The 25,948-nt window shown below is 41.4% G+C and overlaps 1 protein-coding gene across 1 annotated transcript; it reads left to right on the forward strand.

The window, feature by feature from the left end:
* On the forward strand, positions 1 to 25,917 carry tubgcp6 (tubulin gamma complex component 6). The gene is made up of 25 exons (XM_070830161.1): positions 1 to 257; positions 527 to 1,329; positions 1,492 to 1,655; positions 2,131 to 2,344; positions 3,319 to 3,477; positions 3,777 to 3,898; positions 4,062 to 4,125; positions 4,229 to 4,338; positions 4,488 to 4,579; positions 6,635 to 6,774; positions 8,147 to 8,296; positions 8,907 to 8,988; positions 9,512 to 9,600; positions 9,957 to 10,072; positions 11,525 to 11,663; positions 11,777 to 11,875; positions 11,972 to 13,805; positions 14,224 to 14,385; positions 16,695 to 16,863; positions 17,637 to 17,778; positions 19,643 to 19,837; positions 20,501 to 20,633; positions 21,541 to 21,754; positions 23,611 to 23,804; positions 25,391 to 25,917. The coding sequence occupies exons 2-25, from the start codon at positions 547 to 549 to the stop codon at positions 25,480 to 25,482; spliced, it is 5,658 nt and encodes a 1,885-aa protein (XP_070686262.1). The 5' UTR covers positions 1 to 257; positions 527 to 546; the 3' UTR covers positions 25,483 to 25,917.
* Positions 25,918 to 25,948: the final 31 nt, after the last annotated feature.

Here is a 25,948-nt window from a genome sequence, read left to right on the forward strand (position 1 = left end):
TACCACAACATCATAGCATTTTAGCTTATAAAAATATTCTGGAACAAGAAATCACTGAACAATAAAGGTATTTGGGAGGTGTGTAGTCGACCCACTCGCTGGGTTACGCATGCTTGGCAAATAAGCTAAGCAAGACAGGCAGTTGTTCCGGGTTTGCTTGCTAATAACAAACGTTAGCATGCACGGGAAGGTGTCACTTGGGGTGGATGCAAGACTGAAACTGTCGGAATCAACGGAAAACACACCATCTCAAGAGGGTAAATAATTTCCAACAGTTTTGGACTGGATTTGGGCTGGTTAGGTCATTCTGCAGTCTGATCAAGAGCAGTCGCTAACAAAGCTAAATGTTGGCTTGGCTAGTCACCGTTAGCTGGCTATGTGGTGCAATATTTGGTGCAGTTGTGGTTGGACTGTGAGCATGTGTAGTTTCTGATACTGCCTAAAATCTAGACAAACATTTCCAGTGAATCCCAGTTCTAATTCTCAAAATAAAGCTATTTAACCCCATTTTGATTCACTCATACAGGCTAAAGCTACAGTGCCACCATGTACCCATGTAACAACCGCGTGAAGTCCAGCTGCAACAGCAGCAGCATCACCGGGCTGCTGGGTGCCCTGTGTGACTCCAGCCTGTCCGGGGTGTCATGGAAGCGTCGTGCCCTGGGAGGAGTCTCAAGAGAAGGTGTCCGCCGAGCTCTCAAGAAGCGGGCCTATGGTGCCCTGCTGTCTAAGCTATTTCAAGACAGCACCAAAGGGTCTGCCTCACGACCGAGTGCCACAGCCAATACACCTCCCAGGAACAAAGTCCTGATGATATGCTTTGACCTGCGGGTGGCAGGGTGCAGAGAGGAAGCAGAGAGGTTGGAGGAGCAGTTAGGGAGGCTGCCTCAGGGAGCATCCTCTGGCCTGAAGGAAGTAGATGCAGTTCTTGAGCTCCTGGTGCACCTAGCTGGTTCGGCACCTCCACCTCCCACCTCTTTCAGCAGGGACTACATGAGACGAGAGAGGCCTGTGCTGCGAAGGCCTCGACCGTGGGGCTACCAGAGCGAGGAGCTGCAGAGGCTAGAGGCTCGGGCATGGGGTCTAATTTGTGGGGAGGAATGGGGGACTTTGGAGAGCTTGTGTGGAACTCAGGGGCTGATGGATGCCCCTCCGGGCACAGGGCTGCTGGCTTTGAGGACTAACTTGGAAGTGGAAGAAAGGTTTGAGAGGGAGACCAGGCTGACACTGTTTGGAGCACTGCAGCACACTCGAACCTCAGACATAGACATAAGACTGGACCTACCTCCTGTTCCCAGTAATATTGATGTAACTGGGCTGCCTATACGGGTATGAGACTACTATTTGGATTTGCTTTGTCATATGGCAATGTCAGTCCTAATTCATTATAACACGCCAATTATTCATATTTGCAGTGTGAGAGTGTTTGATTTTGGTTTAAAGCCCGGTGTTTTGCAATGGCATCATCAGGATTAATTGCTGTCTGTGCAGATCCCTTCCAGTTTAGATCAGTCTGAGGATGAGGGCTTTCAGTCAGCTTCCAACCTGACTCCAGACTCTCAGTCAGAGCCCAGCCCCATTCCAGACATTGACATATGGGAGGCACTCCGCACGTTTGAGCCTGGAAGACGCCGCTGCTGGGAGTCTGTTGGCTGGTAAGTGACGTATCAGTTGCGCTGTGGTTGGGGCAGTGGCTGCAACTACCAATAATTTTCGGTATTAATTAAGCAGTCAATTATTATTATTACAAATTATTATTTGATATTATTTTTTTTATAACTGATGAATCAATTAATCTGTACAATGCTGGAAAATGGTGAAAAGTACCCAGCATAAATGCCAAAAGTCTAAGGTGATGTCTTCTGTCAGACCAACAGTCCAAAACCCCTAAATATTTAACTTTTAATATTCAACCATCCAAAAATAGAGAAAAGCACAACTAACACAACAAGTTGATATGATATGCAGTGAAACAAAACTAAGGCAAATAAAGCAAAGCATTTAAAAAGTTATAGAGTTTAACCTACAAAGTCAACAATGTATTAGAGAGCTCTGCTTATAGCTACCTGGGTTTTCAATTTCACTCTATCTGGAACATAACACCAAATTTCATTCACGTTTTCCTACTAGCCCACCGGGGAAAAGGGAGTCACTCTATTTAACAGAGGGAGGCAGGGAGGCCTTTGACCAACTCTACCGTCTATGGGAGGGAGAGATGAGGGTGGTCAGCACTAGTACACCCTCTCCTCTCCTCCCATTTCCTGTGGACTCTCAGACACAACTTGTGACTGACCTACTCAACGTCTTGATCGGCGTGGCATCCACGACTTTTCCTCTCAACCAGGTACATTCCACTATTTTTATTTGTCAGTTTCAATAAAATGCATTTTGATTTGTTGTTTTTAGGTGTTAGATTGTGTTCAAGTGCAAACATTGAATGAAGTGATAAAAGCACTGTGACAGCATACAATTATGAAAAAACACAGACAGGAGAATCAGAGAGCAGAATCAATACACAATTTGTGCACGTGTGATATATAAAAACAACTTACGGCAAAAAGAGACAAAAGAACAGCAGTGCCAAGCACATACTTAAGTCAGTCACCTGACAAGATACATTAATTGAAAGTATTTTAACAAAACCTCAAGAGGGCTCTTATGTCACTTAATTGTTTAAGTTTTTATGTTTTCAGAAGATTATAGTTATTTACAGCATAAATTGAATGCATATTCTCTTGTTTACTCCCTTAGCTCTTTATGTCCTCTCACCCTAGCAGACGTTTATCATTAACATGCCAGCTCGTCTAAGAAGTGGACACAAAATCATCAACAGCCGCACAATTTAATGTAATCTAATACAAAAGGCTTCTTCTGCAACTTCGCAACTTCTGCAAAGCTTATCATGTTAAAAGTTTCCTTGTGACTGCCGGAGAGGTGTTTATTAAACTCAAAGGTAATCTTTGAGGCTGTGGTTTGTGGTAGTGTTGTGCTAGACTGCAGAGTATTGTCTGGGTTATTTTTGTAACCCCAAAAGGTTCCTGTCTAGGAACTTGGTATCCTGTTCTCATAAAGCAGCCACGGGAAGGACAATGCAACAAACAGCTGATTATGGATTGCAGTCTAGTTTAATAAAGTCACAAACCATGCCTTCAGAAATCACCATGGAGGTGACTCTCTGGCAGCCTCAACAAAAATTCAATATTGTAAGCTTTACAAAGACGGTCTTTGCTGCAGGGCAGTTTTATTGGATGTTATTAGACTGTACAGGAAGTCATTGTATTTTCCTCACCCTCTGTAAATATGTAATCCTCCTCCCAGAGCGTTCAGTTTGACGTCAGACCTGGCGTCTGCGTGTCAGGAGCCTCTCCAGAAAGCGTGTCTCGTCTCTTGGGGGAACTGGCCCAGTACGGCACCTACTACTTGAGGCTTAGTCGCTTTTCTCTGCAGAGTGCTGACAAAAAGGGCCTAGTCTTTCAGGTATGTTTGTATAATCATCATTAATGCTGTTGAGGCTGCACATTTTACTTAATCTTTCTCCACCCGTGCTCTGCGAGGCACAGCTGTCATTACCATTGTTGTGGTCATCGCTTCATCACAGTTCATTTGAAAATACTTTATTCATCCCTCAAGGGCAATTTGATAGAAGTCAGTTGGCAAACACAAATGAACAAATATCTACATAAAAACAGCACATTCATAAACAAGGTCAGGTTAGCATTTCACTGGTTTTACATCAGCAAAGATAATTAGATTAAAAAAATGTGTTTCTCTCCAAGGCTTTTACAGGTGGTCTGCGAAAGTATCTGCACTACTACAGGGCATGTGTTCTTAGCACTCCACCCGCCCTCACCCTCTTGATGATTGGCTTCCTCTTCCGCAAAGTGGGCCGCCAACTAAGGTGAGGTCGAACCTGGCTTTTTTTTTATGCTGGTGTGTAGTGTAAATTTGACATTTCTGAACGTCAGCCTCACCCTGTTGTTGGTACAGTCATGTCATGACAGAGGGGACCTTGATGCAAATATCATCAGATCAAAAACACCTCTGGTTTCTTTTAATCTAAGGTACCTGTCAGAGCTGTGCTGCGTAGACGGGCCTTTGGGTGCAAGCCAGGCTACCTTCCCTGTGGTGAGTCCTCTTTTATCTGCAAACTGCAATATGTCATCCATCACGGCTGCGTTTAGCCTATCAGATGGTATGTCAGCTCATTGCCATGTGTGGCTCTCCTCAGGGTGTTAAACTGCTCTCCTACCTGTACAATGAAGCACAGAATAACTGCAGCAACGAGAACTATCCAGTGCTGCTGTCGCTGCTGAAGAGCAGCTGCGAACCTTATACACGGTCAGTCACTGCACTCCTCATGTAGATGCATTCAAAACAAAATGATATAACCACAAGGATCTTATTGACATGCAGAACCTGCTCTATTATTTTTTTTTTGTAGGGATAATCAGGACTGTGCCTGACTGATTTCATTGTGCTTCACTTAGGTTCGTGTCTGACTGGGTGTATAGCGGCGTATTTCGAGATGTTTATGGAGAATTCATGATCCAGGTCAATGAGGAGTATCTTAGCTTCAGAGGTGAGATGACACACACACACACACGCACGTCATTGCATAAACACTTTGGCTTCAGCAGGTTCGGAAAATGAAAAGCCTGCCAGACAGATTGTCAAGCAGAAAAAAATAGGTTTCATAACAGCCTTTTATTGCCTAGTTGGATTTGTCCTTGTTTCTAAAAAGGATGTCATGAAGTTATTGGATGATAATCAGTGGGAAACAGATACCACTGCTACCACAGCTGTGGGGATCAGAGCCATCTCCGCTCAGTAAGCCACAGGGACAAGCACAAATAGATAGTGTTTCTTTTTTCTTTTCAGTTCGTACATCATGCTGACTGAAACAAAACACTTTCTGATTTTTTTTTTTTTCTTTTTTTCTTACATCTCTTCTCTTGTAATTGCTCTTGACAAATCTGGACTAAGTGAATTATTTTTTTTAGGCCAACTAATGACTTGGCTCTTTGTGGAGAGCAGAGGAGTAGAGTTTAGACAGGAGAAGATGATCCCCGCAGGGCAGATAAATACAGGATCGACTACAGGAACTGGCTGACTGAACATTTTATAGATGTTAATATTTAATGGTTGATATAAAGACACAGTCATTTGGTATAACTCAAGTCCAGATTTTACTGTGAATGCTACAAATAGGGCTGGATATTTTTAGTTATCAGTTAAACTGTTAGTTACTTTCTCATTTTACATATTAATTATTTGAAAAAGAAAAAACAGGGAAAAAAAATGGCCATCACAATATCAAGGGTAAAAGATGATATCATCAGATGTCTTGTTTTATCCAGCCAAGAAGTCCAAAACCCCAAAAACTACATTTACATGTGCAAAATGACATTTATTATAATGCAAGACCAAGAAAAGCAGCAAATTATGAGCCTGCACACATCAAATTCTTGTCAGTTTAGTTTGAAAAATGAGTAGTTGCCAATGAATTTTCTTTTCATCAAGTAATTGAGTAAAGTTTTAAAACAAGTAACTTTTTAGATATAGTATTTTCGGTTGTTCAGAAATAAAGGATTCAAGATATGAACGTAATAGGGTAGAAGAGTAGAATCACAGAATAGTAGAAAATTATGAGCAATGAGAAACTGTTATGACAATCAATGAATCATTTGGGTAATTTTTAAAAGTAAAAATGCCCAACTTTCCCCCCAGCTTTTCAATGTGAGGATTTGTTACTTTCCTTTGTCATATATGATAGTACTGTGAGTATCTCTGGACTGCTGGGTGGACAAAATAATATATTTGAAAATGTCGTTTGAAAATGTCACCTTGGGCTCTGGCAAAATATAACAGGCGTTTTTCACAATTTTCTGACATTTTATAGACAAAACAATTCATCTAGACACTAATTGGCAGATTAATCAATAATAAAAATCCATAGTTGCAGACCTGCAAGGGAATTCTTTAAAAGTAAAGAATAATCTTGATGAAATCCTGTTGCCCAAGCAAGTACACACTGTAACTGCTTCATTTTGACAGCACTCCATAAATATAGTTTTATAATAATCATTACAGCCTGTCCAAATATTGTATGTCATGCAACACCCCATTCAAGGTCAGACTATCACCTCGGCTTTGTCTGGCTAAGAGGTTCATTTGCTCATCGGCTACACCTCATCAACTCCTGCAGTGAACCTCTGCACTTCTCGCTCCTGCTTTTTGGAGGACACACAAATGTCATTGTTCTCCTCGAAGTCCGTCGGCCAGGGAAGCAATCAGCGACTAAGCTTTCTTGGCAAGCCGCAGGCTTTCTGTAAAGAGCCCTGGAAGCTCAGTGCATTCATGTTCTCTTATGCTTTTTGCTTAGGATCACTGAGCTAAGCGCTAACAATTTCCAAGTGTTAATTCAGGCGGGCAGAGTTTTGCCATGCCCCGTAAGTCATACTAATAAGGAAAAGTTTTAGGCCAAGTGCAGGCTGAGTATTGCTCCACCACTGTCTTTTTGTGTACCTCCAATTGTGAGTGTGTTGTACTGTTATCAGAGGCATAAATGGACACGCAAAACTACTTGGTCTGAATTTTAGAACCGCATGTAATAGTCATCTTTGGATTTCTGCAGACAAACACTTCTGGGTCCAAGGCTACACTCTGATCTCAAAGGATGTGGAGGATTGTGTGCCCATCTTCCTTAGACACATCGCCAATGACGTGTACGTCTGCGGAAAGACTATCAACCTCCTCAAAATCTGCTGTCCACAGGTTTGTTTTTAGACATTTAACACATTCATATATGCAGACAGGAAATTTTGTGCAGCTGAATATTGTGTAAAGATACAGATACATTTCTTAATTTATTCAGTAGAAAGTGACAGTTGTTTGCAATGAATAAAATATACATATATAATGTTAACCCCTAAGATTACCTTATAACATTTGATTGCTGCTGTTAACATCCATTAAATGTACAATATTGGCTTAAAGATGCAATTCTGACATCCACAAAATCCACATGCACTACACAGTTATCTACCTGCCACAACAATGATTGTCCCTATTTGGAAATCCATACTTCCCAAAGGGGATGGGACAAGTAATCGATTCTTCAACATATGGGGACAGAAGCTCTTGCAAAACGTCATCAATACACATACATCACTATTGTTGTGTCACTATTGTGCAAATTGGCAAATGAGGCAAATGTGTTTTCATAGACATTCGGACTCAAAACTGTTCAGCCCATTGCCACTGCAGACTTTGTAAAAAGAAAAGAAAAAAACAAATATTGTCATTTTAGATACTGATTTTTGTTGATGTATGTAGGCGCGAAACGATGATTCAATTGCATCCAAGATGATGCCTCCAAATTGCTTTTTGTTTTGTCTGACCAACAGTCCAAAACCTAAAGATAGTCAGTTTACCACAATATATTCATTTTTCCAACAGTATAATGTGAGAGATCTAAAAGCTGAGAAGCATTTTGTTTGGCATTTTTGGCACTATCAAAATAGTTGCCTGTACATTTAATCGGCTAATTGTTTGTGTATCATCACGAGGTGCCTTTTGACTCTCAGCACTACAGCCTGTGAGTCACCTGTATAAAACCTGAATCTTAAGAGTTTTCTTTCTACATAAATGGACCCCTCACTCACCTCACTTGACATAATGACATTAAACTCAGCATGCCAGACAAATGGAAAGCTTCAATGAGGTGTAGTTTTTATGTATGTAATTGTATCTCATTTTCTCACTTCTCTGTAACTCACCTGCTGATTCACCAGCACATAATGTTTTTTACGACTCGACCTGCCTGACCTGAAGCACAGGGCCCATGCTCCTGACTAATTGGCATTCTGTAACTACAGTGTTTCTGTGTATGCTAATTTCCACTGAGCTTTGTTTGGGTCTGGACAAGTGTAGGATGGCAATGACCACAGGTGAAATCATGGATTTAAAAAAATGCACAAGTGAAAGTATCATTGCCAATATGCTAACTAATGGCTAGTGTTGATTTGATGTGAAGGCGTATGTTTCGGGAAAAAACTCGTTTAATATGTGAGAACTTTAGGAATTGTGATATAAAAGATTGAGCCTTCTTTAGGGTACTAACTGCCTGTTAACTGTTTGTCCACAGCACTACATCTGCTGGTCTGAGCTGCCAGTGCCTCGCATTGCTGTCACGTTCTCTCTCCAGGAGGTGGAGGAGATTGAGAGGGACTGTGCTGTGTACCGCGGACGCATGGAGAGGGTTGCTAAGCACAATGCCATCAGCCGGGAGGAGCAAGTACTGAGACACGTTCACTGTATATTGTTCCCATGCAATAGCCTCTTATCTGTGAGGGTTTTTTTTCCCCATGTACTCCTTTTAAGTCTGAGCTGTTGTTAATAATGCTCCTCCTCAGTTATATTTCAAAAGAGCTTTGGTAAAATTAACATGAAGACAGATTCATATACAGTGAATGTTAGTAGATATGGCTGTCAACATGGTGCATTACCTTAATAAAGACACATTTGTGTCTCTTCTAGCTGACTTTAATTGATTTTTAAAAATCAAAGGAAGCCTAAACATCGGGAGGGGGGAGGGGGGCAAACCTGCAGCAAGAAAAGTCATTACGCAGGCACTGCTGTCCCTCAAGACAAAGAGTGGATTTTTTTTACATGATCCATGATGGTGAAATCGCCCCCCCAAGTGCTGCGAATTTCTGTACCAAGTCATTAAAATGATGCAGCTGAAGTCTGGGGCTTGCACGCCTCTTGATTTAGTGTTACAGCCTGGTTTGTATGGCCTATATCGTGTGTGCTGACTGGCAGAAGTGTGGTAAGGAAGAGAGGTGAGGCACAGGGCAGGCAGATGGATCTTTGTTAATGATGATTTCTTGTCTGTCTATTGTTAGGCCCAGCGAGCAGAGGAGGCACGCCAGGAGCTGATCAATCAGGTCAGAGAGTCAGCAGCCAAAACCCTGGAGAGCATTCGCGGTTAGTGTTACACTTAAACACATACAAACACACACATACTCCAAGTATAATTTCATATTGGGGTTGATGTATAAGCGCACTCCTGTTCTCCCGAGTACACATTTTGCAAATGGGTCTGCTCTGAATACAATCCACACTTGACTCTTAACTACGAGAGTTTCTTTCAGCTCAATTCATTCCTCTCAGGAGAGCGGCAGAGAAGCACAGGGGCTATAGCAGTGAGGAATGCTTTGTAAAGCTTCCAGTATTATGGGCTGTGAAATCTAATCATCTCTTACGCAGTTTAGCAAACTCCTCACATCATTTATTACTTCAAAAGATGGGTGGCAATGTTTGGGAGGGGTGGTGCTGGCCTGATGCTCTATGCATGTCTTGGCATCGGCATATTTGTGTGCGTGTCAGGCAGATGGTGATGTTGTTCGGCGTGTGTGTCTGTGTGTGCATGCGAGAGAGGCCGAGATATTAGTACTTTTCTTTGTGGAGGGGGGGTAAGCAGCCCACTGTTATCTCTCGACTCCTGTAGGGCGCCAGGTGTCACAACGTCTGGCTGAGGAGGCCAAGAAGAGGGAACGTTTTGAGGAGCTGAAACAGCACCTGGAGCAGGAGCAAGAGGTAGTAATACGTGTGTGTGAGAGAGAGACGGAAATATATTGCTGTGTGAATAAGAGTAACAGAGATTTAAAAGTGTGTTCGCGTATGCATGCATATATTTGCATGAGAAATGTGTGAGAAAGTAAGATGGTGAGCATGTTAGAGTTTTGGTCTGACACACCATCGTTTTTTACTCTCTATTATTCCTTATATTTCGATACTAATCAAATGGTAAACCTGCAACAACTAACAACTTTTTGCCCACTTTGAGGTAGCAGAAACAAGTTCATAAGATTCACCCAAAGCCTTTGATACTCATTTTAGAAGCTGAGAGCAATGATATGTGTGTGTGTGTGTGTGTGTGTGTTTGACACCAGTGGCGAAATGCAGCCAAGAAGAAGCAGGAAGAGGATGACTTCAGCTTTGCCAGAGAGGTGAGGGACAGAGAGAGGAGACTACAAGCCCTGGAGGAGCAACTTGAGCAGAGAGCCAGGTCTGACTGTTTTTACAGCCGCTACTAGAAATGTTAATGTTTTATTGATGATTGATTAATCACTGTTAAGACTTTATTTGATCTAGAAATAGTTAAGTATGTGCAAACATGAGGGGACGTCAATGCCATCTGTGTGGGATATTTCAGCAGCTGGACTTGTTGGGGTAACTGCACGATGTCGCAGCATGAGAAAATGTGATCAGAGCACGGCATAAGTGGTTCTCCAAAAGATGGCTAAAAGTTATTTATTTCAACGAGGTGTTAGAGATCACAGTTTGCCAAAACTGAAGCTTTTCACCCAATCACTTCACAGTGGCTTCCTCTACCATTCCTGCACTGCAGTATATTTCAAGATTTAAATACTTTAATTATTGGAGATGGGCTTTGAAAATTTTCCATATCAGTTGTGAAAATAAGGCTTTCATCAAGGAAACACATGGATTTTGTATTTAATAGGCCTGTAGTTCATTATATATGCTCAAAGTGCCTGCCAACTGGTTAAGAAAATTGCTTAAAATTGAATTCAGAGTCATCACAGAGCCTGAAAGCATATTACATGCGCCTGTCAATACACTTATCAGAGCCCCTCATAAGCACATATACATGAAAGCTTGAGTTTATCGTCATAGAAAAGAAGGAACACTGATTGCTCAATGATTTGCACTGACATTTTAAATTTAAATTATTCAGGATTCAAATAAGGCGTATTATTTATGTATGTTGTAGAACATCGGTGCAAGAATTACATCAGCCGGTCTGTGTTTAGGAAGATTATTGATATATTGCTTCCTTACCTAAGTTGAGTATTAGTATGAAGCTAACGGCCCCACAAATTACAGGTTGCGTAATTGATTATTTACAGCCATGTGTCCTATCTCACCATTAGAGCTGCAGCGATTGGTTCATTCATCATTAATTAGCCACTGTTTTGATAATTGATTGTTTTGAATTATTTTTTAAATCACAAATTCCCTGGTTCCAGCTGGTTGAATTTCAGTATTTGCTGTTGTCCTTAGTTTTCTTATCCGATTGTAATTTGAATATCTTTTGATTCTTGACTGTTGGTGGAACAAAACAAGACATTTGAAGACATCCCCACTGACCTCACTGGGATATTGATGTTCTTTAGTCTAAATGATTAATTGATTAATCAAGAAAATAATATGCAGATGAATAGATAATGAAAATAATCATTAGTGCCAGCTTTACATAGGGCTGTGACGGTTTGGATTTTCTTCTTGAGGAAGTGAAAAAGCAGTGTATCCCCAAGGTTTGGCTGTTAACCATACACCAGTAATGCTTCAGCCCCACATTGTGGTAACATGGTTTTGGTCACAGCCCTAGCTCTATATGCCATTAGCCCTTTCCTATATGTGAATTTACTACAAGTTGCTCTTGATAAAACCCGCAGCTACATTATTACTACAATTTGTAACTTGTGTTACATTGTAGGAAGGAGCTGATTGCTCAGTACAGCCGTCTGTCAGAGGAAGCAGCTTGCAGAGAGAGACGGGCCATGTGGCGGGTGCAGCGAATGAGACTTGACGATGCCCGGGCACAGTTCTTCATGCATGACAGGCAGCAGATTCAGGTCCACAATAAATTAACACAGAAAACACACAAAGGACAAGGAAATGAAAGTGATTGTTATCATTTAAGGTAAGGGAAGTAATTTTAACTAAAGCTCTTATGACTTCTTTCCAGGGAATGCTAGAGAAATATCCTTTAGGCCATGAGAGACCTCCTATGGAAGTAATGCCATCTGTTCCCCCAGCACAACAGACTGCACCACAAGCACCAGTGGTATGACAACACGCTGGTTTAACATTTCTTTTCACATAATTTTGCTGTCCAAAAGTGTGTGCTGTGTACTTCCTCAATAGTATCTTCTCTTAACAGGAATCTCCCACTCAGGATCTGTCTGAAAAGCAGCCAGCAAAGACTCAAGAATCAGATGCTGTATCACCACCACCAGGCCCAGTTGCACCCAACGTCAACCCCCTCACAGTAGACCCTGCCCTCATCTCTGAGGACATTGACATCAATGATTTTCTCCCTAAATCACCAAATCCTGACAGTCAGCAGGTGGACATAGCCCTGCAGGACATTGGCTCTGACCTACCTGAAGTGTGTGCCACAGCACAGCTAGTAGACTATGACTTCAGTGCCCCCTTTAGTCCACTTGAGGGAATCACTGGCCAAGCCTTAGCTCAACACAGGCCCCGCTGGGGACCTGCAGTCCAGCCTGACTTGATCCAAAACCACCCATCTTTCTCTCATATCCCCATAGGAGCGAACATGTCTCAAGTCCAGGAGAGTCTCCCCAAAGCCAACCCCTTTGGCAAAGCCTCCAATTCAAGCTTTCCTCTGGGCCAATACACTCCAGTAGAGCCCCAAAATACATCTGAGACAAGTATTTATGGACATCCCTCTCATGCCTCAGTGCAGCCAGTACACAGGAGTGGCTCAATGGCAGATAGCAAGCAGACAAGAGTTGCATCTGTGATAGAAGACAAAGCCGAAATGGAGACTTCTAAAGAAGAGGCAAATGAAGATGAGGGTAAATCTGTTGAGACTACAAAAGAAGATCTGGTTGATACAGCCCCTTCCACTGCACCAGACCAAGGTGGCAAGTTTAATGATCATCACAAAGTGGTGACAAATCTTTCTGACCATGGTGAGATGGAATCACATGACCCAAGCACTCAAGTTGCTCAAGATAAAACGGATGAGAAAATTACTTTGCCAAACACTCACATCTCCAGTGCACACCTAAACGCTGTTGCTGCGCTGCCATCACATAGCACCCGTGGACGTTCCTCTGAGGTCCACATAAAGGTTGGGCAGTTCGTATCAGAGGTAACTGCTCCTCTTCCATCCTCTAACGTCCACGGTCACGCCTCAGATTCACATATCAAGATTGGAGAACATATTTCGGAAGTTGATGCTACTCTACCCTCCCCCAGTGTTCACGGTCACTCTTCTCATTCTCACATTAAAATTGGGGAAAATGTTTCAGAATTTGTCGCTCCTCTTCCTACTCCAAATGTCCACGGTCATGCCTCAGATGCCCACATTAAAGTCGGTGAGCATGTTTCTGATGTAGTTGCTCCCCTGCCCTCCCCTAGTGTTCATGGTCACAGTTCAGATGCCCACATTAAAGTTGGAGAAAACATCTCAGATGTTGTTGCAACACTTCCTGCTCCCAGCATCCATGGTCACTCTTCTGATGCTAATATAAAAGTGGGCGAGTTTGTGTCAAACATACCTGAAGAGACAATTCGCTGGAGTAAACATGGGCATGCCTCAGACTGCATCCTTCAACCAGGCTGTGTGGTATCTGGAACTGAACCCCCCTTGTCCGCTCTACCTGGAAGTTCCTATGGACACTCCTCAGACTCGAAGTTGGGTATTGGATGTGTAGTTTCAGGAGACAAACCCAAACGTTCTCCTCTACCTGGCAGTGCCCATGGTCATTCTTCAGACTCAAATTTAGGTATAGGATGCGTTGTATCCAAAGCAGAACCACTTCCATCTCCACTACCAGGCAGCACCTACGGTCACTCATCTGATTCAACGCTGGGGGTGGGTTGTGTGGTGTTGGGGACAGAGCCACAGGCCTCTGCACTGCCAGGCAGCATCTATGGCCACTCATCAGATTCTTCACTTGGAGCTGGGTGTGTGGTGAAGGGCAAAGACAGTGGAATTCAACAGAACACTGAGGATGGTCAAGGTAATGAATAAGATTAAGTGATACACATTTAACGTGATGTTGTGATCTTTGATGCAAATGTTATCTACATTAAGAGAACAGAAAAACATGGAGGCAATGATCATGTCAACAAGGAGAAATAAAGAGGACAAGATGAGGGGGTGCTTTTACTCCTCATAAATACTTAATTTACACATAAATTAAATCAATTATTTCTTAGCTGTGACCCCTAAGGATAAGCAGCATAGACAATGGATGGACATGCCTTAGGTTTCAATATAATACCCTTTTTTACCCCATCTTCACTCTAGTGAACTAGAGTGACTCAACTGTTAAATTGTTGAATTAGTGTCAAATAAAGTCCGAAAACCTTACGAATTGTGCCTAGCAAAAAATGTTTTCTATCTATATGTAAGTAATTGTTTACATCTCACTTCAGGTTCTAAGTCGGACAGCCCTGGTGAGCAGCTGCCTGAGAGCTGGCGGTCCTGGGCAGCTGGTTTTGGTTTGTCACCAGGAGAAAGGTCAGAGCAGGAATACCTCTTGGCTTTGTCTGCTCAGTACGAGGTGGAACACTATGAAGACTGCTACAACCTCATGGGTTAGTTGAAAACATTACTGCGTCAAAGGAACCATTGATCTTTGGCCATGATTAATGTGGGAAATGTAATGTTCAAGACATGAAAATGTTTGTGCATGCAGTGGGGCATTTTGGCAGTTCAGACCACAATTCTAGACACAATAATGTCTACTCTGTTGAAATTAGAATTAGAAATTAGAAATCTAAAATGACCATAAAGTTGAATCAACACCACAGTTTCAACAAAAACTGAACATTATGAATCCACATGAAGGTAGGATTTGTTGCAGGACTTGTATTAGACTGCAGTAGTTTTATTTAGGTGTACCCAATGAACTGGCAACTGTGTTGAGTGTAGTACACTCAGTTGACAAAAATAGAGGTGAGCGGTTTGTACTTGACATTCAGAATTTTAATTGATGTCAGCCAGACTATTCTGCTGAGAAAAAAGTTAATTTATTCACAGGCTCCTACAAGACCATATACCTAGCTATCATTAGCATAGCAATGAAAAAAGAGACAATGTAACTACAAACACTACCCAAAATAGAGCATCTGAATAAAAAAAAGAAAGGGACCCAAAACAGAACCTTGAGGAGCTCCACATTTTTAAGTCTGAAGGAGAGGACATGGAGTTATGTTGAATAACAGAAAACATTTGAAAACTAAACTAAGGTCTTGCAAAAGCTGAGCAGTTTCATAAAGTACACATTTTGTACAAGGTTGTTGGTTACCCTTAATCCCATCAGCAGAAGCCTCAGCAATATTGAAAACTTGCCATTTTCACAGCAAAATGAAACAGGTACCGTATTCCAGTCAGAAGCAAATTATGTGACTCAGAAATTTATTAGAATGAAATAATTCATTCAGAGTCTATAATTAGAGTAATTAGAATCACTTAAAATCGATGTTCTTGCTTCTGTTTTATCTGTCATAATTTAACAAAAGTGAAAACAAAAATGTGTAAAGGATTAAATACAATAATTCAGCTAAAACAGCGACCGTCGCTTGTGGACATGAATTAGATGAGATTAAACATGCAGGGTCCCTGACCCATTCTTTTATCAACAAAAAGAGCTGTAGCCTGCAGCACAATCTAGTAAAAAATTAAATGAACTCCCCCGATCCTCTGATAGTAGACTCCTAATTTTTTTTAATTGAAGAATATGAGCACATCTACATGTTCAAAGGCGAGTCGTTCAGTATGAGTGTGTGCGGTCTGTTTACTCCCTGATGTCTCTGAAATAACTTAATGAGAAATGAAACATCTTTTGAAATGCAGCAAAACATCATGTCAAATTGCAGAGAAATGAAAATTATACACCTTACAGCGGCAGAGCTTAGTTAATGTAAATTAAAACATGTTCAGGAGTGATGCATCTCCAGAGGCTGTTAAATATGTACTCCATCAGCAAGCACAGAGGTTGCATAAAAAGCAGTGCTATTTCATAAGGGCATTAAGCCTGGTTTATGTTTGGGTGGTAGCATTATGACTGAATATCTTGTCTTTTTCACTCAGCGTGTGTAGTTTGGTCATGGTAGTATTATTTATGCCAGCTTCCAGGGTCTCCATGGAATCAATCAGAAACTACTCAGCTGAATCCATCTTCCACACTACTGATCAAAGTCAAGAGCTTCAATTATGTGGGAGTGTTAACCATATGTTAACGCTCCCCAGCGTTAAAAAATAAAGGATGGACAAAATAACTGAAACAACCTACAATATCATGCTATTTAATGAAATCATCCTGCTGTAAATACTGCTCATTGTGAGGCTTTTATGTTTTTACAGATTGTGTCAGGAAGGTTTTGATTCATTTCAAAGGAAGCCAAATTTAGGGATTATGGTCATAGCAATGAATCAGGTGATTATTTTCTCAATGAGCTGGTTAATCATCTACTTCACAACATTGTAAAATATTGTAAAAAACCTAAGCTTGTCTATTTAAATGCCCCATTTTATCCCACGGTCAGCCAAAAACCCAAAGATATTCAGTTTAATATCATAGAACACTGAGAAACGTGGAAAGGTGGCTTATGGCATTCTTACTCAAAAAAATGACTTAAATTTTTCGAATCAAATAATGATGATATCAAAACAAGATCAAAATATTTGATGATTAATTTTCTGTTGACTGACTAAATGTTTCAACTCCATCCAATCTGGCAAAAACATTACTTGGATAATTATGTGACTCCTGTTTCTTTTTCATTTGCCTCTAAATATGTTTTTTTTTTTTTTCTCTGCACTATTTAGAAGAAAATGGTTTACTGCAGTTGTGAGAGTGATATTTATTTAGCAACACGCTTGTCATCTCCCTCTCACACAGCCTCATCTCCCGAGTGTCAGCTGCTGAAGCAGGTAACTCGGGGCCCCTGGGGCCTCCCCATGGACCCCACACTTCGCAGAGCCACAGACACCACTGCTGTCCAACTCAGCGAGATGGTTTCCCTGCCAGTGCTGATAAAACACTCTGTCACCACCCCGCTCATCACACAGTGAGTGTCTGACTGAAAGAAAACTGCAGGAGGACAGGGTCTGTTCTGTGTTAGAGAGGGATTCAAAGCACAAGTTACAGTACTGTTTACAAGTGTGACTTTTGAGTGTCTGAGAAAGAATTACTTGACCTATAAAGCCAAATGCTATGTTGAAGAAAAACGCAGGCTCGTCACTTTTCAGCTACTTCAGGCCTCATAAACTGTAGTTGAGTGCACATTCTGCACTGGAGGAATAATTTAAATTCTTATTACCTTCCATCTTTGTAGGATCCTTTTTCTGTTTGAAATTCCATCAGAGCTCCAGACAAGTCAGTCAGTCTCCACCTACAATGTTTTTGCACACTGTGCAATTTAACCTTTGTGTGTAATGAAATGACTTTGTCATCCCTTTCTGCACACAAAGGGGGTGCAGTATATTTAGCAGTGGAATTCATGGCTCTAAATTTTTAACGCATTTTTGTCCCATGATCAGATGACAGTGGAATTCGCCAGAGAGTTTTGACTCTATTTTTATCTTGTCCCTGCTGACTTTTCAGTTAAAGAGAACATACCTGAAATCCTTCTGTTATATAAATATGGATTGCTTGGGAATAATTTAAGGTAATAAGAGAGAGGAAGATGTCCAAAAAGTGGGGGGAAAAAAAGAGCTGATGTCTATCAGCCTCTCACCCTGAATCAAATCGACAAGTCAGCATCATTTTCAGTCCTGATTCCTGTGTCAAAACTTTTCTCTCCTTATCTTGGTCATTCTCTCCTCCACCTTCCATCCCCAGTGTGTCTTTGGTGAACAAGGCAGTGGTGGACTATTTCTTTGTGGAATTGGGGGTGGAAAGACACTTTGAGGCACTGCGCCACTTTCTGCTGATGGAGGATGGCGAGTTCGCGCAGTCCCTCGGCGATCTGCTCTTTGAAAAGGTGAAACTCTTTAAGAAGTCTTACTGTCACCTCTATGCACATTCAAAGCGGGGAGATATGTGGTGTTTTCCTTCAGCTTATCACATTCTAGGAGAAGACAAGAACTTGGAACAAGACCAAATGTATTGTCCTCACTTTGAATGCAATATGCATATTTAACCGCCTCTTTGATTAATTAGCACTGCATGCATTAGGTGTTATCTGTTTTTAGCCAGGGAAACCTGTACAGTACACTGAGTTGGCCATTATTTAGAAACGTATGCGCCACAGTTGAATGGCAGTTCTCTAGAAGAAGTTGCATGAGTCTCGCATGATGGATATTATATTGCATTTTGCAGGAGAAAATATGAAACAAGAGCCTGGGTATATTGCATCTGTACCACACACAGCTTCCCCAAAAAGCGCTGTTGTAAAATGTAAGAAGCAGCATACTAAAAGCAGCTCTTATCAGTATTTTTCTATCAAAGGATTAAATGACAATTAATTAATTAATTAATTAATTAATGCAAAAAGGGGGTTGCTAGTCTTGACAAACCCACAAAGGATTATCACCCGACAGCCTAATGGAGCTTTTCACCGCCTTTAAACTCATTGTTTTGGTTTACAGCCTGCAACTTTACTGTTTTGGTTCACTCCCCACGCTCTCAGCAGCATCATTTTCAGCAACAGCAGGCAGCTGTTTCACCCAGAAAGAAAAAAAAAAAGAGAAGCTGTAAAAACTGACTGCACGCTACCTGCTCAACAGACAGACAAAGTTAATGACTAGCTTGTGAATAGAGGGGAGCATTTAGCAGCTAAAGAGCCAGCTATTCCTCAGGAGACTGTGGAGAAGTTGGAGCTTAAAGAAGAGTGAATATTGGACCAACTTTTGTAACATGGACACAAAAACCCCAGATGGCAGACTCCAGGATTACACATCAATAATGCTTAAAGCGTCAATTTTGCTTAAACCTGCAGTATCTGATTTTAAGTTGTGAACACAACATTGACATAAAATCACCTTTGAAGATAACATGGGGGTCTTATTAAGAGTTTGTTGTTTACACATCCAGCAGTTATGGAACAACATTATAATTTGAAGTCGTGTTTCTATCCACCTGATGAATGTATGCCCAGTCTTCACTCTTTTTTTTCTTTTTTTAACTGTTTTTAATCTCTATCAACTCTTGAGGGAAATATTTGGTTCTGTAGCTGCTAAATGCTCCATTTCATTCACCAGCTAGTTGCTAACTGTGCCTATCTGCTGTTGGGTGCTGGGCTGGTAGGTGTACAGAGGGTTTTTAGAGCTTTTGCTCTAAAACCAGCTGTTTGTTGTGGCAGAACAAAACCCACTATGAAACGGTGAGAGTGAACCAACGCAGTAAAGTTGCAGGTTTGTCAGCTACATAATTGTTGCATCCTTTTAACATTCATTCCATTTGATACATTTGTTATTCTAAAGCATTAATCCCAGTTGCTGATGTTTCTCTTGTGCCTGTATGCAGCACATGATGCGTCACAGCCTGATTTCTAGTCTACTTCTTGTCAAGCTCAAGCTTCCTGGCACGAAATAACAAGCACAGCCTTCGCTAACACCTCGGTGCTGTGCTGCAGAAACATTCATGTACATCTGTCTCTTGAGGCCCATGAGACAGAAGGTTTTTGTTCCAGCCAAACACCGCGCCAGCTGATTTCACTGATTAGCACACCTTCAACCGGAAAGCCAGCCAATCACTGTAATCAGCTTCCCGTAGTGTTTGTTTGGAATGAAAACCTTGATAGCACAGGCCTTAATGGCACATCTGAAACAACAGGTGTAGAGTCATGGATAGTCATCCACGTATGACCTTTGTGTATCCATCTAATCGATGTCTCCTCCACCCAGCTGGGCAGCGGCCAGACTCCCGGTGAGCTGCTGACCCCCTTGGTGTTGAACTCCATCCTCAGTAAGTCCCTGCAGTACAGCTTACACGGGGACACCCCCTTAGCTGGCAACTTCACGTTCGCCCTGCGCTTCCTCCCAGAGACCTTCCACCCACACGCTCCCGATTCTCTCAACTGTCTGGAGCTGCGCTACAAGGTGAGTAACAGAGTGTGTGTGCTGGTGTCAGCATGAGTGGCAGCTTGAATATGACAACCTGTCATGTTTCGACAAACTGCTCTGGGTTTGGAAAATCAGCTTATCGCGAATTTAAATAGTCAGATTGATTGGAGTTGGAGCTTTTGGACGACATGCAGTAATGCACGGTGACTAATGCTGGACATTCTGTCCTCTGCTCTTGGTCTTTGTTCTTCACACTCCTATCTCCCTCTCGACTGTTTCCTGTCCGACTGAATCTCCACCTTGCACCTTTCCTGACTCTGCCTCCCTCTCTTTCCTTATCTCTTGCTTCGCATATTTTGCTTTGCTCTTTCTCTTCCCATAAATCTTTTTTTTTTGTTTTTTTTCCATTCCTCTTCCACTCCCAACCCCCCATCTCTCACCACTGTCTTCCCTTCACAATCCTCTCACCTCTTTTATCAACGTCTCTGCACTCACACATTTATCCTCCCCTCCTCTCCTCTCCCCTCGCCTCATCCGTCACTCCACCTCTACCTGTTTTTCCCCAACTCCTGTTCCACTTTGCTTTTTCTTTCTTTCACACTCACTCGCTCTCACACCTCCACACACTTTTTTTTTTTTTTTTTTTTCCTTCATCATCCCCTGGCGTCTCTGTCTTTCTTCCTTCGGGTCATCTCCCAGGTGGACTGGCCGTTGAACATAATCATCACGGACAGCTGCATGAACAAGTACAACCGTCTGTTCTCGTTCCTGCTACAGCTCAAACATATGGTGTGGAGCCTCCGTGAGGTCTGGTTCCACCTCAAGAGAACAGGTGAGAGGGTGGGAGCGTTTGATTCAGGCCCTGCTCAGACTCCACCTCACCTCTGAGAAGGAAGAGTTAAGATTCTGCCTGTTCTGCCTCAACTGTTTATAAAATATTCATAGAGGGGATTACTGCGATTCCTTTGTTTTATTAATACAAAGCGTATCTCATACCAGTGGGATTGTTGTAAAACAGTATGCTTCAGTGGGTTGGATAGTATTGATCAGTGAAAGCCTGTGTACAGACTACATAAATGGGTACACTGAAGGGGAAAAAACAAAGTATTATAGTATTGGGGGGAGGCAAACATTCGATTTTTTACATTAATATTACTGCCTACCAGGTGAAAATGTGGATGATCACTTAAGACTCAGAATACAACCAAGGTCTGTCTGTGACTTAAATATATCTTTTAACTATCAGTTATTTTCATTACTAGTTCATGTGCAATGATTTTTCAAAGCAAGGGATAATGTGCGTCGAGCCGGTCATTATCACCATCCTGAGGGGTTTTCTTTTGTAATAATGATCATCACTGGCTCTACTTTATCCTGCTTATTACATGGCTTAATACTTAAGAAATTAATAATTTGACATAAAATAGATTGTATTGATTTAAAAGGATTTTATTACTTCCGCTATCAGAAATGTGTCCATAGCAACGGTCCGATATACAGAAATAATAGACCACAGAATGCTGTAATTGACCAATTCAATTGGAGTATTCAACAAAGCTGTGTAATAAAAGTAAAATATAGATCACTGTCTTTGAGTTCTCTGAGCTTCCAGAGGCCAAAGTGAGCTGAAGCTGCTGACTAACAGGAAAAAAAAAAAAAGAGATGTTGCAAATGTTTATGTTCAACCCGTCCCGCACTGATCCTGACTTGTTCCCACCTTTTGTTTTGTTTTCCCTCAGCGCTGGTGAAAGGTGCGGGGCGCTCGGTGCAGTTTCGTCAGCTGCAGCTGTACAGACATGAGATGCAGCACTTTGTCAAGGTGATCCAAGGATACATCGCCAACCAGATCCTGCAAGTGTCCTGGAGCGAGTTCACAGCCAAGCTGGCCACTGCCAGCGACCTGGACGCCATCCACCGCACACATGCAGACTACCTCAACAGAGCCATCTTCAGGTGAGAGCCGGAGTGGCATATGTGCATAGTACAGTATTGCAATATAATGCTTGCTGTTACTACATTCTAGAAGAAGATATTTTGGAAAAAGACCAAATGTCCTTGGCTTCTCTTTAATGCAATACATTTTAAACTTTTCAGCATTTTGAGTGATCACAGTTCCAAGTATTCAGTGGTATCAGCTTTTATCCCGTGCTTGTGAGAGCAGGTACAGATAACCTTGTAAACTCAAACACCGTATGCATAAAATGCATTAATTCAAGTGTACAGAGAGCACTTGTCACCTGGCTACGCAGTTGAATGTATGTGCCACAATTACAAGGCGGCTCTCTCCAGGACGTCTCTCCTCACTCTTTAAGGTTAATTTGGTATAATGCTTTTATATTAGAATTTGGCCCCTCGTGAATTTGTTGGTGTTGCTGCCTGAATTAAAATGCATTAAATCAGAATTTTACGACTGATCTGTAGGTCTACATGTAATAACCCTAATTGTTAAAATGTTAGGGGGAAAAAGCATTAACGTGATTTGGTTTGTCAGGACATTTTGCAGTAACTCACAAAGTTAAGGTGTATACCAATCTGTTGAATGAATGTTGTGATGCATGCAGAGGAGCCAGATGCTCTAAACTGGTTCTGATTTGAGATTATTTTTGTTCAAAAATGTTCTGGGGACACCACAATCCAACAGTGGTGATGCTGACACATATGTTACCTTTCTTAGAAATTATCTAATGTAGAGCTCCACAGGTTGGTCAATTAGTTAGTTGATTAATTGCTAGCTATCTTGAGAATGAATTAGGTAATTTTTCAAGCAAAAATGCTAAACATTTGTCAATGTCACAGCTTTCTCGTGTTTTTTCAAACCCATTACCGTATTTACAATGAAATCACACCCTGGGTTGAGGTGTTGGAGTTGGTATTGGCAGAGAAAAAGTTGGCTCAGTTGATCCCTAAAAATAGGCCACACTCAATGTTTTTTTTTTTTTTTGTATTGGCTCCCATTTTCCTTAGGCTCATTCAGGCTCAGGTCCAGATGCTCTCTAGCTTGTCTTTTGTTTTAATTGGACAGTTACTTTACAACAAGTAATTGATTCATCATTTTAAGTCGTTTTTAAAGGTAAAATACAAATAAATTATGTGGTTCCAGCTCCTCAAAGGTGAATATTTGCTGGTTTCCTTCTATAACAGTGAACATCTTTGAGTTTCTCGCATTTGTTTGGCTGACATTCTCAGATTGGAACAGTAATCAATCAATCAATCTTTATTTATATAGCGCCAATTCACAACAGCGTTATCTCAAGACGCTTTACATGAAGAGCAGGTCTAGACCAAACTCTTTAATTAGAGAGAGAGAGACCCAACAATTCAGGAATTCAAAATTAAGGATTCAAGAATTCCCACATGAGCAAGCAGTAAACCATTTGGCATTTATCTTGATGAATTCAGTCAATAAATCATGATAACTGTCGGTTGCAGCCCTGAAAACAATGTGTCGTTAATGATTCTCTGCAAAGTGTAGTGAGCAAAAATGTATTTTAAACTATGAGGATTTTCGGCTGCATGAGGACAAATATGTTAAATCATTTCTTCAGGCTGTACAGGCACAGCGAGTTGAAGTGGCATCCATAATTTCCTATAAAAATTAATTCAACCGCCTCGTTGCAACTTCATTAAAATTCCAGCAAGATCTGAGTTCAACTGCTGAACCCTATGAATGATTTAAGCTCATTAGGAGAGGTTGTAAGTATCACACTTTACACACTGTATAGTTTCATCCTGTCTGAAAAGTCACTTCACATTTCTTTAACTTTGCACTCACCCACTCTCGCCCCCCCCCCCCCCCCCCCCCCCAACAGGGGTTTGCTGACGGAGAAGGCGGCGCCCGTCATGAACATCATCCACAGCATCTTCAGCCTGATCCTCAAGTTTCGGGCCCAGCTGATCGCACAGCCCTGGGACAGCCAGCAGGGGGAGGCAGTGCACCCCAGCTTCATTGCCATGCAGCAGTCGTACAACACCTTCAAGTATTACTCTCACTTCCTTTTCAAAGGTAAGGACAGAATATTGTTTGAGATCTAATTTAATGGGAATCTGTCTGGTCTGTTTATTTGCATCCATCCACGTTTACATTCGGGGAACAGGGTAATCAAAATGTAAAGCAGGTCCAATCCCTTATTTTCATTATTCTCAAACATGTTTTTATGGAGTAGTTTTTTAAGTGGTGATTCAGTTGTTGCTCAGATCAGCGACTATAAAGCCAAAGGATGTGTTGTGGAATATCGACTTGACATTCAATCAGCAGAATAGGAAGAAGAGGAAGAAAAGTTTCAAAACAAAGAGTTTAGATAATCCCATCCAGTTCATTTCACTTACATTGGTACGATATTGTGAAATGTTTCAAAAGGTGCTACAATGTAGTCTTCAAATTTCAAGCGGTACAGTACTTAATTAAGGGTTGACAACTTGAGTTTTTTTTAAAGCATGTCTCTAAGTGTAAGGGATTCATTAAATCATCCAGTCACATGTTAAAGCCAGGGTCTGCAACCCAGTCCTCTCTTTGTGCTCCGATACATCCAATTCATCCATCTAAATACACTACTCACAAAAAGTTAGGGATATTCTTTCAGGTGAAATATATGGAAAATGTAAAAAGTCAATGCTACAGTGATATTATATCATGAAAGTAGGGCATTTAAGTAGAAGCATGCAATGGTTATTTCTTCATCTTAAACAATTTATTGAAAGAAAATCTAACAACAGTGGTAGGTATACCACAACAAATAAATTGGGATGTGGCCAAAGGACGTCCACTCCTCTCCTTTCTGTGACTCTTCCAGTCTCTGTATCACTGTTACAACCTCCTGATGACACTCTGGGACCCTCTAAGCTCAGTGAACACCTCCGTCTGAGGACTTCCTGTTTGAAGCCTCCAGTGTTGAGGTGCTGTTGATCAATAGTTAGGTGTCGTCTTGGTCTCATGATGTCAGAATGTGAACAGCATGATGAGGAGGACTGTTTAAATACCAATTCTAACTGAAGCAGGAAATGTATTGGTGGATTCATGGATCAAACCTGTTGTGAATGTTGCTGTTAAGCTTCTTGTTAGAGAACAGCAACTTGTGCAAAAAGTACTGAAACACTGAACAGTTGGACATGTGCATTCAAAGGTTTAGAGAAGGTCACATTAAGTTCACCTGGAAAGGTTAGAATGCATTTTAGGTTCATCCTGAAATTTCACCTGAAAGCCGAATATCCCTAACTTTTTGTGAGTAGTGTATGCTCTAGAAGTTTATCTGACCATGATGAGCCTCCAGTGATCTGAGGCATCCGGATAGTCAGTCTTTGAAGGGCACATCTCCCTCTTTATGTTTACACCAACTAGGTTTCCACTTCTCATATTAGCTTCAGATGAACTATATGAAATATTCTTGCGCAGAATGAGTATTTTTTCCTGCATTGCTTATATTGGGAGCATCTTAATGGCAGGATGAACAGGAGGAGTGGTTACAGCAGGGGGAAAAAAAAATGTTTCTACGTACACGTGCGTGTTAACATGAAAAATGTGTTTGAGCTGTGGAGAGAACAGTTTTTAGAAAACAAACTTTCAAAGTGCTTCGTTTCTTTTTCTTCCCTCAGTGGTAACCAAGCTGGTGAACAGAGGCTACCAGCCTCATCTAGAGGATTTTCTTCTTCGCATCAACTTCAACAATTACTACAAAGACTCCTGAGCACACAGCTGGCATGTATGTTGTACACGAGCCAAGTGTGAGTACTTGACGTAATAATGACCATTTATTAGATACTTATCCGACACACCAATGTGTACCGTAGGTGTTAACGGTTTTAGAATCCCCAAAATATGTTTATAGGTCAGAAGACAGATAATCAGACGTATAATAAATCAAGTCTCAAAATACATTTAAAAAAAAAAACCCACCTGTACTTTATATTAGGGCATGGCTTTGGCCTACATGTCTGTGTGCTTGATGAATGAGTTTTCTCTTAAAACTGTGTGCTGCCAAACTGAGATGAAGCCGATGCATACTGTAATGTCACTCAGGTGTGCCTCCAGCTTTGTAGGTTTTAAGTGTGTATAACTTAATTGTCATTTATATGTAAATACACAAGCAAAATACTTTGTTTAATAAAAGGTCTATTCTCTGGATTGATCTTAAGGTGCTTTTTTGGTGTAAA

Source organism: Pempheris klunzingeri, chromosome 5, assembly GCF_042242105.1.
Source record: "Pempheris klunzingeri isolate RE-2024b chromosome 5, fPemKlu1.hap1, whole genome shotgun sequence".
In the NCBI taxonomy this organism is placed as follows: domain Eukaryota; kingdom Metazoa; phylum Chordata; class Actinopteri; order Acropomatiformes; family Pempheridae; genus Pempheris; species Pempheris klunzingeri.